At 38.2% G+C, this 16,617-nt stretch overlaps 1 protein-coding gene across 11 annotated transcripts in view; it reads right to left on the reverse strand.

The window, feature by feature from the left end:
* The window catches only part of CHD2 (chromodomain helicase DNA binding protein 2), a 127,605-nt gene that overhangs the window by 51,996 nt on the left and 58,992 nt on the right, over nucleotides 1-16,617 (reverse strand). For 10 of the 11 annotated variants that reach the window (XR_007137034.1, XR_007137033.1, XM_047796059.1 and 7 more), the window contains 4 exons: nucleotides 11,877-12,065; nucleotides 6,266-6,428; nucleotides 5,598-5,750; nucleotides 3,426-3,497 (listed from right to left, as the gene is read on the reverse strand). Coding sequence is in view for 9 of the 11 variants with exons in the window: in XM_047796059.1 (XP_047652015.1) it covers nucleotides 3,426-3,497; nucleotides 5,598-5,750; nucleotides 6,266-6,428; nucleotides 11,877-12,065 (577 nt within the window). In the remaining 2 variants the exon portion in view is untranslated. The remainder of the gene's footprint in view (nucleotides 1-3,425; nucleotides 3,498-5,597; nucleotides 5,751-6,265; nucleotides 6,429-11,876; nucleotides 12,066-16,617) is intronic. The other variant, XM_047796056.1, reaches the window with a different exon arrangement.

A 16,617-nucleotide genomic window follows, 5' to 3' on the forward strand; every position in this document is an offset into this window, starting at 1 on the left:
TTGATGGCAGAGTGAACTTTCATTTGATTAAGAGATAAGAGTCAGTGCAATGAATTACGGAATAAAGTCGAATCTGATAAGGCAACCAAAGAATAAGAAGCCAAAGAGTTAGTGTCTTCTCCTGGCTAAAACTAGTACACAGCAGTTAACAGAAACCAGACAAACTTAGTTACCCAGGGGATTGTTTCAGCAAGTTGCCTAGACACTTATTTTCTGGGTAAAAGTGGGTTATGCCATATTAGGCAGTCAGTATAAGCAAGCAAACGTTATTGCATAAATGTCCATTATTTGTTAGGCTGGTGAGGAATACAGAAGCACTGTGCCAACAGAGCACATGATGGAACCACTGCATATCAAAGGATCTTCAATCACCACAGAATATGCACAAAGAAAAACAGAGCAGGCATGGCTGAAGGGCTATATGTGGGAAAGACCCAGGCACTGGCATAGTCCAGTTTCCACAGTAATGATAACAGCAGTACACCTGCTTGCATCTGAGCACTCAAAAAAAAAAAAAAAAGCAGAAGGCAGAAAATAAACTCTATGAGCCAGAGAAAAGAAAGCCAAACAGACTTCTATTTTCAGAGAGCTTGGCTGTGTACATTCAAAGGCTTGACACCTTGCTGGCATGGAAGTGTAACTCAAAACTGATGGTTCTGAGTTACATTTTGATAAATGGGTATATTTAATATATCTACACAGGTGCAATACAAGGTCGCTACATCCTAAAATCTGTCACATTTTGCCACAGAAATAAAAATGGAAAGAGCTATCTCACAAGAACTTTAAATAATTCCAATAAAGAACTGATCAGAGGGGTGTTGAAGCACATACTCTGTGATCTCCGGCAGAGATACCAAGTAACACCTCACCCTACAGAGAATCCTGAAGAGAAACACCTGAGAATGGGACACCTAACACTGAAATAAAACCTGGGGTCTGAATGATCATAAGAAATAGTTTCACTGTCACTCTTTATCATGGATAAGATAAAATATATTAAGATGATATTTGCTATTGTCAAATTAACAAAGGTTAAAAATTACGAAACTAAGGGTGAGGTAAATGAAAATATTCATACATAAACATTAGGAATATAAATTGTTTGGAAAAAGTGATTTAGCAAAATGTATCGAAAATCTTTTTTACATTTTTTTTGTCTTTTTGCCATTTCTTGGGCCGCTCCCATGGCATATGGAGGTTCCCAGGCTAGGGGTCGAATCAGAGCTGCAGCCACCGGCCTACACCAGAGCCATAGATAGCAACACAGGATCCAAGCCACGTCTGCAACCTACACCACAGCTCACGGCAACACCGGATCCTTAACCCACTGAGCAGGGACAGGGATTGAACCCGCAACCTCATGGTTCCTAGTTGGATTCGTTAACCAATGAGCCACGAGAGGAACTCCTTTTTTACATTCTTATATCCTCTCAACTGAAGATCTGATAATGATAAGATGGTTAAATAAATGATGGAACAGGCATGAGGAAATATTACAAATTATAATTTTTAAAACTTGAACGACATGGGAAAATGCTTAAAGTAGAATTTTTACTGAAAGGTGACAAAAAAACTATACACAGCATGATCCCAATTAGGCAGATATATATAAAGAAATAAACAGTCTCCTCTAGTACGAATGGAAATGCACCCAAATGATGTGAACAGCAAACTGTCTCTGGGATGGGACTTTTGTACCATTTTTCTTCTTTGTAGTCTTCATCTTCCAAAATTTCTAAATGTGTATATAATACTTTCCTCCAGTGATAAAGTACTTAAATTTTTTAAATTAATTTTAAAAAGACTCAGATTTGCAGAAAATGGTAGAGAATCTATATTCTACATGTCCCCCATTGGGCAGGGGGATCAATTAAGAACTCAAAGAAAGCCACTTAGGTCCTCTTCTGAGAAAGGGTAGCATGAAACATTTTCCTCATACTGTTTTTAAACTGAGAGTAGGGAACATCAAAACCAATCTCAGCAAATATTAAACAATAAAAACAGCTAACACTGATGGGGCTCTTGCTGTGCGACAGGCCATGTGCTCAGTGCTGTGGGCACATAATCCTCAGAGCAGAGTTATGAAGGAGGGTTTGGAAGTACCATGATCTTATAGTTGAGGAAACAGGGAGGAGAGAAAGGAGGAATGGGAATTAGGTGGTTATCAATGTTTTTAGTAATTCGATTCTTTTTTTTTTTTTTTTGGCTTTTAGGGCTGCACTCACAGGATATGGAGGTTCCCAGGCTAGGAGCCCAATCAGAGCAGTAGTCTTGGCTTATGCCACAGCCACAGCCACAGCCACACCAGATCCGAGCCGTGTCTGCAACCTACACCACAGCTCATGGCAACCAACGCCAGATCCTTAACCCACTGAGCAAGGCCAGGGATCAAACCCAAGTCCTCATGGAAGCTAGTCAGGTTCGTTAACCGCTAAACCATGATGGGAACTCCTCAATTCCTCTTCTTGACTATTCAAAGCCCTAGTCCTGAAGATTAGTGCCCAAAACTTCTCAAGGAGAACTAAAGGTTTAGGTTAGAGAAGCAGCCAGAATACTGTAGTCTAACTAGGCCTAAGTGCAGAGGGACTCCTCCAGAGGGAGGAGTCATGCCATTCTGCAGTGACAGGCAGGTAGACAATGAGTCTTTAAAGCTCTTCAAAAGCAGAGAGGTAAGTCTGGTCTATCTATACAAAACAGTGACCCAGATTCCAGAAGCTCTAACATTCTCTCCACAGCCTCCTTACCTCCATACACTGCTATAGCCTTACCTACACTAAACCTCTTCTCCCCACCTCTCTCAAATCCCATTGGGTTTAATAGCTTGATATGCACAAATTACAATGTTACCAGGGTTCCTAATTTGTCCGAAATGTTCTTCCATATGTGCCTTAAAAACAAAATACTTTATAATGCCAAATTCAAGCTAGAGACTTAAATGATTAACAAATGTTGCTATTTGCCAAAGCAAGGAAATTAAGTCACATGCTACCAGGGCCCAACAAATCTGAGAACTGGAAAACATATTCTCAAGGTCACCAAAAAAGTATAGATTAGAACCTTCGGATGTAACGTATATGTCAAAATTAATCCTACTGGCTGGTCCTCCCTAACCCTTGCCTTGTTGTTCTTCTAGGCCCAGAAATTTATAATCTGTAAGAGCCACCAGAGAACACTCAGTTGATGTCAAGACTACTTTGTCATTAATCCAGTCCAGGGGAGACAAAAAAACATGCATATGCTTTTCTGAAGTGACAAACAACAAAATTAAGAAGCATCTGTTATATTAGTGATTTCTTATTCCTTTATCAGGTATGCAAGTTGCACTGTGAATTGTTTCTGAAACAGAATACACTGAGCTAGAAAGGCTTTCCCCTTGATACAGAGCCCAAGCTGCCCAAATAACAAAGCCATGCATGAAGTACCTCAGACCCATCTGCATTGAAGTGGTCCAATGCCTGTTTTCGGATTTCTCCCTTGATGGAACCATCCAGACGCTATAAAAATAAACCACAAGAAAATCATAAGGCAGGAAGAACAGCTACACTCAAAATAGAACACCAGACTTGTAACCTTCTTCACTCCAACACCCACTGAGTAAAAATAACCAGAACACACTGGCAAAGTGCTGTCAAGGGGCTATGCTTGCCCCAAGCTCTCTGGTTACAAACTCAAGGTCAGAAGCTTCGGCTTCAAAGGTCCATCCAGGTTTATCTAAGGATGAGAATGACTGACGGAACCTGTAAAGAGAAAGATGGCAACCCAAGCCGTGCTCAAAGGCCTTGTCTGCTTCTACATCTGTGGGTTCTAAAGAGATCAGGAAATACTACCTACCACTGGTCACCTCAGAATTAGCTCCCACAGAAAATGAGGCTCCTTAGCTAATGTAGCTATAAGTTGACCTGTTATTAAGTGCTACATAAACCAAAAAATTGTTTACATAATTTTGTTTGGAAAACATTCTCTCATAACATTGAAAACATTAAAGTGGGTCATATATCCCAGCCTTTCCAAAAATTACACTCTAAATCAGAGCAACGTGTTCAAACAGCCAAAATGTATCTTTAAGAGAGCCTCCGGCATTTACTAACACTTACAATTCTTACATTAGAGTGCATGTCAACTCTAGGTATAAAACAATGCCACCACAGAGAAACTACATAATATGTAAAATAAATACTTTAGAATTAACTACCTGTATGCCATACATATAAAGCATTTCTCACTCTTTAAAATCATTTTCAAATTGCTTCTCCTTAGTCATCACTAAGAAAATACTTCATTTTACAGAAGGCAAAACTGACCCAACAGATGTGGGCTGGCCAGTGATCGGTGATGGAAGGGGAGAGACCTACTTCGCCCCTGCTCAGAGCTCTGCTCACCAAACCCAGAGCCACCTGAACACAAGTAGAATCAAACATGGGAGGAAACCCCCCTTCTTCTGACTACCAACTCTACTGAGAGCCTTGACCCAAAGATAAGCTTAAACGGCAGGTTCACAGCCCATACTTGAAATTAGAAAACTCAAATGCCCTCTTTGTAATACTCTAAAAGAAGACAGCGAGTGTGATAAACCTTGAGTGGACTCCAGATTACATATTCCCTAAAGAGAAAAGTAATGGATTCTTATTTGAATTGATATCAAATGATGAGGAAGACCTGACAGCTCCTAGGGATGAGATGCACTGAGAGAGCACTGACTCTCCAGAGAATGCTATTTCTGATAATAACCACAGTATTTAACTATATTCTGACAGCTGCTGAAAGGCCACTCAGGGTATTATGCATCTAACAATGGCTTTCTGAGTATCTGAAAGACAATCTGTTACTGAGTTTTAAAGCTTGGCCTTCTTAGGGGAGAATAAGTGACTTCTAGTTTCTACAACACCAGCATAACTGCATGAGTCCATTCAATTAAAAATCAAAGCACTCTAAAAATATTAGGCCAAAAATCAAGGTAAATTGCACACATTTATAAATATATCAGATAAGTTTCCCACTGTCTGACACATAGAAAAATATTATTATGCTGAAGAAACTCTTTTTTCCCTGTATTTTTCTCCTTTATCCTAAAGGAGATTAACAAATGAAGATGAAAATAAGAAATTATAATTCTGCAGAGTATATTCAGAGACAAGCTAAGTTTTAAGTATACTGTTCTCCTGAATTCCCAGCCTCACAGTAAGGGTCAACTTCCTTTGAGGTAAAATATATAACACTGTTACCTCCCTTTTTCTTTCTTTCTTAGAATTTGGCTCTGCCATCAGATTCACACTTCCTTCCCCTCTACTTTTACCACAGACTTGGAGATGTAAGACACCATCCAACATACTTTTCTCTTCCCCAGTTTTCCCTTCTCTAATCCCTACCCCTCACCCACCAAAAAAAGAAGAATGATCTCTCCATGACCTGTAGCCTAAAGCCATGGAAGTAAGAACTAAGACCCTCCTGGAACCTTAAGCTCAATTTGTTTCAAGCAAGGAAATCTCTTGTTTTCTACTTCAGGACAATTCAGCAAGCAAAGTATACAATCTAGGGGGAGGGAGGGATAGAGGGAGGAAAGGAAGGAGAGACCCTAAGTACCAAAACATCCTCACCTGGAAAGGATAGTGCTTAATAGTCAGGTACTCAGCCAGGATATCCAACATTCTCACCATCTGAGAGAAGATAAGGACTCTGTTTCCCCTTTCTCGAAGTCTTGTCAACAGTTTATCTAACAGAATCAGCTTCCCGCTGCTCCTGATCAGGGACTGAAGATTGAAAAGACATTCTAATCATCATGTTCAAAAGCATACTTCAATCTGCCCTTCACTTCTAAGAGTTCATATTTCTAAAATCACCTTAAAGCTTTTTGAAACCTTCCGCAATCTGGCTGACAAACAATTTCTAAAATGCTCTTTACTTCCCAGATTTTTCCTAGCTATTTGACTTTACTCACCTTTTTTTTTTTTTTTTTTAATCTTTTTCGGGCATATAGTGGTTCCCAGGCTAGGGGTCCAATCAGAGCTGCAGCTGCCAGCCTACACCACACCCACAGCAACGCGGGATCCGAGCCACAGCTGCAACCTACACCATAGCTCAAGGCAATGCCAGATCCTTAACCCACTGAGCCACAAAAGGAGCTCCCTTGCACCTGTTTTTAAAGCTTCTCTTGATGCTCCTTAAAAAAAATCAGCAAGGAGAAAAAGGAGCATTTTGATAAAAAGCATCTACAGAAACTAAACTGTCTTTTATGAAAGTAATTACAAACAAAGTAGCCACGCACCAGAAGAATCTCCTGTCCATTTTCCCTTTCATTTTCTTCAGGGGGTTTAATCAGATAACAGTGGTTGCAACATTTTTTCAATTCCATCACAATATTAAGAAAACCAGATGTACTGCCTCTTGTTCCTTTGGCAAGAGCCTTGTAATTTCTGGTTAGAATCCATCTGCAAATTAAGATAACAATGATTATTACTAGAGTTGAAGAAAGAAACAGTTGGGGGTATCAGAAGACTATAAAAGAAAGCAGTTTTACTGACTGGAGATGGGATGAGGACAATGTTAAAAATGCAGAGAGAGGAGTTCTCTTCATGGCTCAGAGGTTAAAGAACCTGATTAGGATCCATGAGGCTGTGGGTTCGATCCCTGGCCTCACTCAGTGGGTCAAGGATCCCACGCTGCTGTGAGCTGTGCTATAGGCCACAGATGCAGCTCAGATCCAGAGATGCTATGGGTGTGGCATAGGCTGGCAGCTGTAGCCCCGACTCGACCTCTAGCCTGGGAATTTCCATAGGTCTAGAGTGCGGCCCTAAAAAGCAAAAAAAAAAAAAAAACATGGCAGAGAAAGATGTTTTATTTTGTGTTTTGGGTTTTTGGTTTGTTTGGTTTTTTTTTTCAGAGCTGCAGCTGCTGGCCTACACCACAGCCACAGCAACACCATATCCAATTCCAGGCCGCATCTGCAACCTGCAGCTTATGGCAATGCCAGATTCTTAACCCATTGAGTGAGACCAGAGATCAAACCCACATCCTCATGGATACTAGTCAGGTTCTTAACCCATTAAGCCACAATAAGAACTCCTAGGATGCTTTATTTTGCTTCTCAAGCCACCTAACCAGGAACCCTCATACATCTCCAGTCAGATTCAGACCATTAATTCATTCTATTGAGCATTTCAACATGGCTGAATAGAAATATTAAAAGGACATAATAACAAATATATATACAAAGAACTCATATATGTAAAACAATGACTGTCACTGAGGCAGTCTTTACTGCAGTATAAAATCGGAGTTAAGCTGTCTAAAATTAGAAAATCAGTTAAATATATTACATATGCATTAGACAGAAGCTAAACACCCACTGGAACTGTTGTAAAAGGGTACTTTACAGAATACAGTGCTCAGGATAAGTATGTTTTATATCTCGGTTTGGAAAGAAGAGAGAAGTATGTAAATATTCATGCATATCCATATAGATAAGCTTTAACGACAAACTCCAAAATATTAGAAGTACTTTTTTTCTGAGTAATGAAACTTCTTTGTACTTTTAACAATCACACTTTTAGGAATCTATCCCAAAGAAGAATGCTCAAGGAATTTCATTGTAGCACTATAAAAGGAAAGCATTTGAAACATTCCAAATGTACATCACTAGAGGACTAGTTGAATAAACTACGCTTCGGCTCCGCAATGCAGCTGTAAAAAGAAGGACTGTCTCTATAAACTAGTATGGAGTAATCTCCAGCACAGCTGTTACCCATCACTAAGTGAAAAAAGTACAGAAAAATACACAGAGTATGTATAGGAAAAGGGAAGCAATAAGAAAGTTAACATGTATTTGTTTATATTCTAAAAATTGGAAAAAAAAGATAAACATTAAGATTTTAAACTACAATAGTAATTATTATCTAAGGAAAAGAGGGACTAAAATGGAGGAGATGGGAGAGAAGCCAGATATGTGCGAACATGCCAGGCTTGGCAGCTTTACCTTTGAAACTATAAATATTATAAATAATGATGACAATATTAAACAAAGCAATCCCTAAAAAAAAAAACTAAAATGAAGTTAACCATCATATCCAAACATTAACCTAACCACAGAGAAGAAAACCTATCTCAAGTGTTTTAAGATTCTAATCCATTTATAGTGGGACATACCTCTAAAAACAAACCAGGAGTTCCTGTGGTGGCTTAGCAGTAAGAGAACTTGGCTAGTATCCATGAGGATGCAGGTTCAATCCGTCGCCTTACTCAGTGGGTTAAGGATCTGGCGTTGCCATGAGCTGTGGTGTAGGTTGCAAATGTGGCTCAAATCTTGCATTGCTATGGCTGTGGCACAGGCCAGCAGCTGTAGCTCTATTTCGACCCCCTAGCCTGGAAACTTCCATATGCTGCACTTGCGGTCTAAAGAGCAAAAACAAATAAATAAAATAAAAATAAAAACAAAAACATAGAGGGTGAGGGAGTGGGGTGGACTGGGATCTTGGGGTTAACAGTTGCAAACTATTGCCTTTGGAATGGATAAGCAATGAGATCCTGCTGTGTAGCACTGGAAACTATGTCTAGTCATTCATGATGGAGCATGATAATGTGTGAAAATAGAATGTGTACATGTATGTGTAACCAGGTCACCATGCTGTACAGTAGAAAAAAATTACAATGGGGAAATAACAATTAAAAATAAATAATTAAAAAAAAAACCTGCTACTTTAAAAACTTTAACCTATTTTTGTTTATCATCTTGCTAGTGGTAATCCCGGTACTATTATTCTAAGATTCTGTGTGTAGGATGATTAAATTCGTGCCGCTGAAAAGTCAAATTTTTTTTTAAACTAATGCCTTTATTTTTATTTATTCATTTATTTTTTGGTCTTTTTGCCATTTCTTGGGCCGCTCCTGCGGCATATGGAGGTTCCCAGGCTAGGGGTCCAATAGGAGCTGTAGCTGCTGGCCTACGCCAGAGCCACAGCAACGCGGGATCCGAGCCGCGTCTGCGACCTACACCACAGCTCACGGCAACGCCGGATCGTTAACCCACTGAGCAAGGGCAGGGACCGAACCCGCAACCTCATGGTTCCTGGTTGGATTCGTTAACCACTGCGCCACGACGGGAACTCCCAGAAGTCAAATTTTTTGGTGTGGCTATAAGTTTATTAAGGTCAAATAAAATTTCTGTAGTACTATTTAACTGGAAAAAATTCATGACATATTTTTATCTTTAAAAAAAAGACATCTGCTAATTCCATCCACCGAAAAGATCTGTCAGTAATGCCCACCGCAGTTGCAAAAAACACCCCAGTGCTGTTTGTGGTCTCCAAATACCATTTTCCAATAAAACAGTATACAGAGCTTGTTGGTTGGCTGACTCTGACTCTAGTTCTGGGACTGGAAATGCTCAAGATGAACCTTGACATTTTTCCATTCTGGAGAGCAAAGAAGCTATCAACTACTACTAGGATTACGTCAAAAGAACTCCACATCAACTTAAACAAGCTCTCACTGGCTAAAACTGGACCATTAGATCATGAATACAGATAGTAACCGCAACAGAATGAAACACAAGCATGTTTACTGATGAACTTATAATCATACTGAAATAAGTCTCATTAGGTGCATAATCCATTTTTTTCTTTCGAAAATGTCAAAAATTCAACACGGATGGACTTCAAACATATTATGTTGAGTAAGATAAGTCAGAGATAGACAAGTAATGTATATGCTATCATGTATAAGTGGAATCTAAAAAAGCCAAACTTGTAAAAACGAAAAGTAAAATAGTGGTTCCACGGGGTGCGGGAGGGGAAATATGACACGTTTGAGGGTACAAACTTGGAATAAGTAGTAAATAAAGCCTAGAGATCTAAAACACAGTATAGCAAATACAGACAAAATACAATCATCAACCTTGCTAAGAGACCAGACTTAATGACCCCAACCACCAGAAAGAAATGATCAGCAAGTGACATGGTAGAGGTACTAACCACCAGTACAAGGGCAATCAGACTATAACACATAAATGTATCAAGCTGACATTTGCCACACCTTAAATTTGCACAATGTTATATTTCAAATGCACAGTCAGCCCTCCATATCAGCAGGTTCTGCATCTCTGGATATGAAGAGCCAACTATATTTTGTCATTTTATATAAAGGACTTGAGGATCCAAGGATTTTGGTATCTGATCCCCTGTGTTTACCAAGGGACAACTGTATTTCAATGAAAAAGAAAAACAAAAAAAAAAACAAAAAGTAAATAAATACATGTTTTTAATTCAAAAATCAAAAAGAACTATGAATTTACTGTCTTTCCCATATGAACTGTTATTCCTCACTTGATGTAGGGAAGTTTCTTTTTACAAAGTCATTCCATCTAATAAACAAAGGAGTAACATACTGAATTACCTCTTTGTAACGGATAATGAATTAGAGATCAGGCAATGCTCATCAATACTTGCTAATACCACAGAAAAACTTCCTGTGATAGAACATCTCTTTGCATTCTATGAAATATTCACACTGAATCTGAGTCTAACCAACCTTCTACACTTAACTCTGAATGATTAGAAAACAAAGTTGTTCTGAGAAAAATGTTAAATGATGCCATGGAGTTGGAACTAGCAAAATCCGGGCAGTGAGAAAAATCTACAGAACATAGACTCAGTTTCTTCACTCAAAAATTTACAAGGGGGGAAAATGAAATAAAATAAACTTAAGAAGTAAACTAACCACAGAGAACTATATCCAATCTCCTGAGATAGATCATGATGGAAAATAATTTTTTAAAAAAAGAATGTATATATATTTATGACTGAGTCACTTGGCTGTACGGCAGAAATGGGCACAACATTGTAAATCAGCTGTGCTTTCATTTAAATAAATTTAAATAAAATTTATTTAATAATAAATTAAATAAAATAAATTAAAATTAAATTAAAATTGATTAAATAAATAAAGCTAGTTAGCGTCCATCACCATTAATGGTTACAACCAGTTGTTCTGGGTTACAGTTTTTTTTCCCTTTGTGATTAGGACTTCTAAGATCTACTTCTTAGCAAATTTCAAATCTGCAATTCAGAATTATCATAGTCACCATGCTGTACATTTCATCCCCAAAATGAAGTCTGTACCTTTTGACTCCTGTCATCCATTTCTCTCACCATCCTCACCCCTGTCTATGGTAACCACCAATCCGTTCTCTCTATGAGCTTAATCAAGAATCTTTTATCTTTTAATTATTTGTCTCTAGCCTGTCTTCTCTACTAAGCAACAAGCTTCTCTAGCAGGAACACATTCCATTCATTCTCATCTTCTCAGTATCTAGCAGAATGCCTGGCACATTGCAAAACTTTAACAAAGTAAGTGAGTGAATGACAGAGAAGAATTGCATGAATGAGTGAAACATGCCTGTTTATTGGCAGGGGGATAAGCACTAAGAACATATATTTCAAACCATTTACACAATGAAAAGTACTGTGCAAATTCTCACCTAAATAAAAAAGCAAGAATAATAAATCTTGGAGTTCCTGTCGTGGCACAGCAGAAACGAATCTGACTAGGAACTATGAGGTTTCAGGTTCGATCCCTGGCCTCATTCAGTGGGTTAAGGATCCCGCATTGCTGTAGCTGCGGTGTAGACCAGCAACTAGAGCTCTGATTCAACCGCTAGCCTGGGAATCTCCATATGCCAAGGGTGTGGTCCTAAAAAGCTTAAAAAAAAAAAAAAGAGAGAGAGAGAGAGAATAATAAATCTTCCTCTTTCTGATCATAAATAAATTGCTACTTAAATCTCTGTTGAGGTTTCGCTAAAAAAGGCAGTTTGTCAATCATCTATCTCATGGCTTCCTGGTGCTGATCTTAATCCCATTCAGGCCTTAACCCAGCCAATGACTTACTTGTAATACTGCTTCTGAAGGGCCGACATCTCCACCCTGAGAATCTGTTCGACTTTGGCAGGAAGGGATTTCTCCACATCTTTTTTCACTCTTCGGAGAAGGAAAGGTTCTAGCACCTTGTGAAGACTCTGATAGCCGTTCTCGCGCCCTTTCCCATGGTCTTCTTCAAAATCTTCCCAGAACTCAAACCTAGAGATGAAATAGCACAGTGTTACTTAACTACATAAAAGAAGAAAAGCATTTTTCCAACCAAAATTTCTTCTTAAAGGAATTACATAGAAAAAAAAATTGTTAAAAAAAAATGAACCTTCCCTCTAAGGAAAAATAAATTTTATCAGTCACCAGCTCTTGAATACAGGAAAGGGGAAAACAAAATGGCAAGGGAAAACCAACTGAATCAATTCCATCAGTCCACACTGGGTAAGAGCAAGTTTCCAATTCTAAGCCTGGATCCAGAGTTCACAAAACATTTCAGTATACCATGCGATCAGAATATAAGTAAACATAATAAGTTACTGTGATAAAATGTTTTGCAGAAAAGTTAATCATAAGCTACATTTTGAGAAGCTGAAATTTATTGGGAAAATTAAATTCAGAGGTAAAAAAATAATGAGGGATGATATTACTGCTATCACTGCTCAAAAGTAAAAGTTACATGATTTCCACTGATTTAATAGTTAATGGATTATGAGAATAAACAAGATGATAGCCCCCAGACAGGAAGAGCAATGTAAGTGATACAAATATAATACTAACAGAACTTGGGGGGGGGGGGACTCAAAATTTATTAATTTAAAAAACATTTATCGATTTATCACCCATAATAATTCTGCCTGAATTCTCATTTTTAAATCTTTTTTTTTTTTGGCTTCACCTGAGGCATGTGCAAATCAAACCCATACCACAGTTTCAACCTGCCCCAAAGGTGTGGCAACGGCAGACTCTTAATCCACTGCATCACAAGGGAATGTCCCTCGTGTTTAAATCTTAATTCAACCATTTTTGTTTCACTAAATGATTTTGCAACAGAACACCAGAATGGGACATTATCATCAAATTTCTTTCAAAAATAAAAAAAGAAATTTACTTCATGAAGCTTAGAAAAATATGCTTTGTCTTGCCACTAGAAAGCCAACAAAGCACTTGGAAGAACTTGCTGAGTTTATGTGGAGACTAAAGCTCAGTTGGTGACCCACTGCCCCATGGGTCTGACACCAGGCAGCCCTGATCTGCTGAGGCCAGTCAAGGCCCAGAATAATAAACTCAGTGATTCAACATTACCCAGACCTATGTAATAAGGCCTCTGATAAGACCAAAAGTCAAGGACAGCAAATACCAGCACTGCCACTGGGCACAAGGATGTCAACAGAGCCTGCTGCCATTTCTGAACTCATGAATGGCCAAGCATTTCATCTTCTAGGGGTCTCGGCATCATCCTTAGTGACACCTGGTAATGTCTGAAACAACTCTATGTTCAGAGAACTAGACAAAATGATCTTTCAGGGTGGAAATCTAAAAACATCATTAAAAGCTTCAGCTTGGCAAACCTAAGGTAAACTGTATTTTGCCACAGTGCTATAAAAATAACTCTAAGAATATAAAATAAAATGAGTTTAAACAGATAAAAGGATTGAAAGGAACAATGTAAACTGAGTTATCTCAATGGCATCTCACACAAAATGTACAAAGCAAATGGAAATGAGGGTTCAGCACTATCTATCAGGCTATCTTCTGAAGAGCTGGGAGATAATTTCAAGAGAATAGTTTAATTTACTTAACGTACAGTATAATTAATGAAAACTATACTAGTCTAAAAATTTAAATATAGACTGTTTTAATAAGATTTAGTTCCCCTGTTTTAAGCAACAAATATTTTCAGCCATCTAATGTCCTTTCACTATGTTAGAGGAATTAATAAGATTATTTCTGTATATACACACTGAATTGTTTATGAATTGCCTATGGCTGCTTTCTGTCTATACAGCAAATAAGGATCTGTGACAGAGACCATAAAGTTGAAAATGTTTACTATAAGGTCCTTTAAGAAAAAGTTTGCTGCTTCTGCAATAGATAACTGTCAATTTATAACACTACATATACAAAAGGTATAGGGGCATAACGGTGAACTTGTATTGATGCCACACCACAGCCTAGATTTATTATTTCAGATTATCTCCCTGTTAATAAACTTCTATACTTAACAGATGTCTCTCAACAAAGTAGAAACAATTTTGTCTCTCAACAAAGTAGAAACAATTTTGATTAAATTTTCCAGATCTTGGGATTTTAGAAAAACAGAAGCTCACTCTACTGAGCAATAACAAAGAAGAAAATTAAATCAAAGCAGTGAAGGTGGTATACTAGAAGTCACGTGATAAATATGTGATGGGAAAAGTGCAAAAAAAGTCACAGACTGGCCTAGACAGCAGAAGCAAAAGTAAAAAAATTCCAATACTAAGAGGTAAGCTCTCTGAATATACTCTACCAAACTGAGTTATCTTGTGAGGTGGATATGAGGTACACATTTGCACATGATAATCTTTATAAGCTAAATTCTTTGATCTAGTCATAACTTTTTCTATCTTAACAACAAATCCCATGCTTTGCAAAATAGTACCTACAAAGTGGCTCAGTGATGTATATCCATAATAAGTGTAGTAATCATATACATAGTCAAGGTAGGCTCCTGGTCAAAGCCACCATGCAGGCAAGTTGCTCAGATAGACTCTGCACAAAGGAAATGGCATTTCAGTTGGTTAAATAGAAGACTAACTTTTAGATGCTGAAAACAATGGCCTACCACAGGTGAGGAAGGCAAAGTTCAAAAGTTACCTGAGCAAACCAAATTCTCTTCTGTACAACAATATTTCTTTAGTGGATCATTTCCTTGAAAGGAACAAATGGTTCTGTAGAGCTGTAATGAACCTCAGGAACTACACTAAGGGTAGGGAAAATACTTCACTGAATTTGTCATCCACACAGCAAGCTCAGACAGAAAGGAAGGTAAATCCTGACTCCTTAACTAATGGGTTCCCTTTTTACATATGCATCTTCATAAAAAATAATTTTTTAAAAAATGTTTGAAAACGTTTTAAAAACAAAGTTTGCCAAGAGAAAAAGCTCTCTTAAACACACACACAAACACACATACACACTGCATCTTTAACTCCAATCCACCCTTCAATAAGTAATCCAAATGGCCACATGGAAAACTTTGGAAGACACTATTTGATTGATCATTTCTAATGGAAAAATTAATTCAAAGTTCCTCTCTTCAATTATGAAATCAAGATATCTAAAACTTTTTTTTTTCCAAAATGTAGCCCATGCTGGGTAAAATGACACAGTTGCTTACAGCAACAAAAAAATCAATTACTACCATTTAGGAGTCCAAATTCCTACTGTCCACTTCAGCAGCCAAGTACAAAGGGCAAATCCTAAGTAACCATTCACTGATGGAAACTATGCACCACATTATTTTTCTAGATAACGAACACATATGTTCCCATATTGCCTCAAGATTCCTACTATATAGGATGCTTCTACCTAATCTCAATGGTGCTATGAAGGATATACTGTTTCTCTTAGAATTTGAAGTTCAAAGGACAGTGGCCTTGGTCACAGAAGACCAGAAATTGATCTCAGTCCATTCACTTGTTAACCATGGGATTAGGGACACATTTTCATCTTCTCTCTTAAGACAGCATATTCTTAACACAATCTAAGGCTGAACATATCCAGTGTATCAAAAAGATTATATATGGGAAAATAATAGGAAAATTAAAAAGTAATATACATGAAAATTCTCTTACCTATTCCAGAAAACAAAAATAATAATTGATACCCGTGTTTCTAAACTTTTATACATTATCTGTTTTATAGCACTACTCTGAAAAGCACATTTTATAAACACATGGGCTTCTGCTAATACATGACAGACAGGGTATTCATTACAGAATGTAGAGTAGGATGTTTAAAAAGAAAAGGGACGACTGCCCCCATCATCAGGAAGGTGACTACTACTGACTTACAAGGCTCTACAGAAGGAACAGAGGACCCAGAAAATAGGATAGAGAAAAGAAAGCAATGAGACAGGGTGGGAAGGGTGGAGTATGAAAGAATGAGCAATGTGGGTAGACATGAAGAACCCTCTAATGCAGTGCTTCTCAGCTGGTGGTGCTTCTGCATCCCTGGAGGACATTAGGCAATATTTGGTGATGCTTTTGGTTGTCGCACCTGAGGAAGGGAGTCACTCCTGGCAGGTGCTGGATAGCAGCCAGGTACACTGCTAAGTATCATAAAATGCAAAGGAGAGCCCCCTTACAAAAAATAACTATCCAGCCAAAAATGTCCACAGTGCTAAGGCTGAGAAACTCTGCTCTAAGGCAGAGGAAGGAGGGGTACAGAAGGGCCTCCTCTCTCTGAAGCACTGCAGTGAGGATGCCTGCAGAAAAGGAAATAGTGTAAGCTTGCTCTACTAGCAGCTGTCGTGAGAGCAGCACAGTCAGAGTGGTCAAGTTTCTCTATCGTCTTCTGAAGAGCCTTAAACTATTCTTCAAAAATAAAAGTGGGAATTCCCATTGTGGCTTAGACGGTTAAGAATCTGACTAGTAAGCCTTAAACTATTCTTCAAAAATAAAAGTGAGAATTCCCATTGTGGCTTAGAAGGTTAAGAATCTGACTAGTAACCATGAGGATGAGGGTTTGATCCCTGGCCTTGCTCAGGATCCGGTGTTGCTGT

This window comes from Phacochoerus africanus, chromosome 9, assembly GCF_016906955.1.
Source record: "Phacochoerus africanus isolate WHEZ1 chromosome 9, ROS_Pafr_v1, whole genome shotgun sequence".
Classification (NCBI taxonomy): domain Eukaryota; kingdom Metazoa; phylum Chordata; class Mammalia; order Artiodactyla; family Suidae; genus Phacochoerus; species Phacochoerus africanus.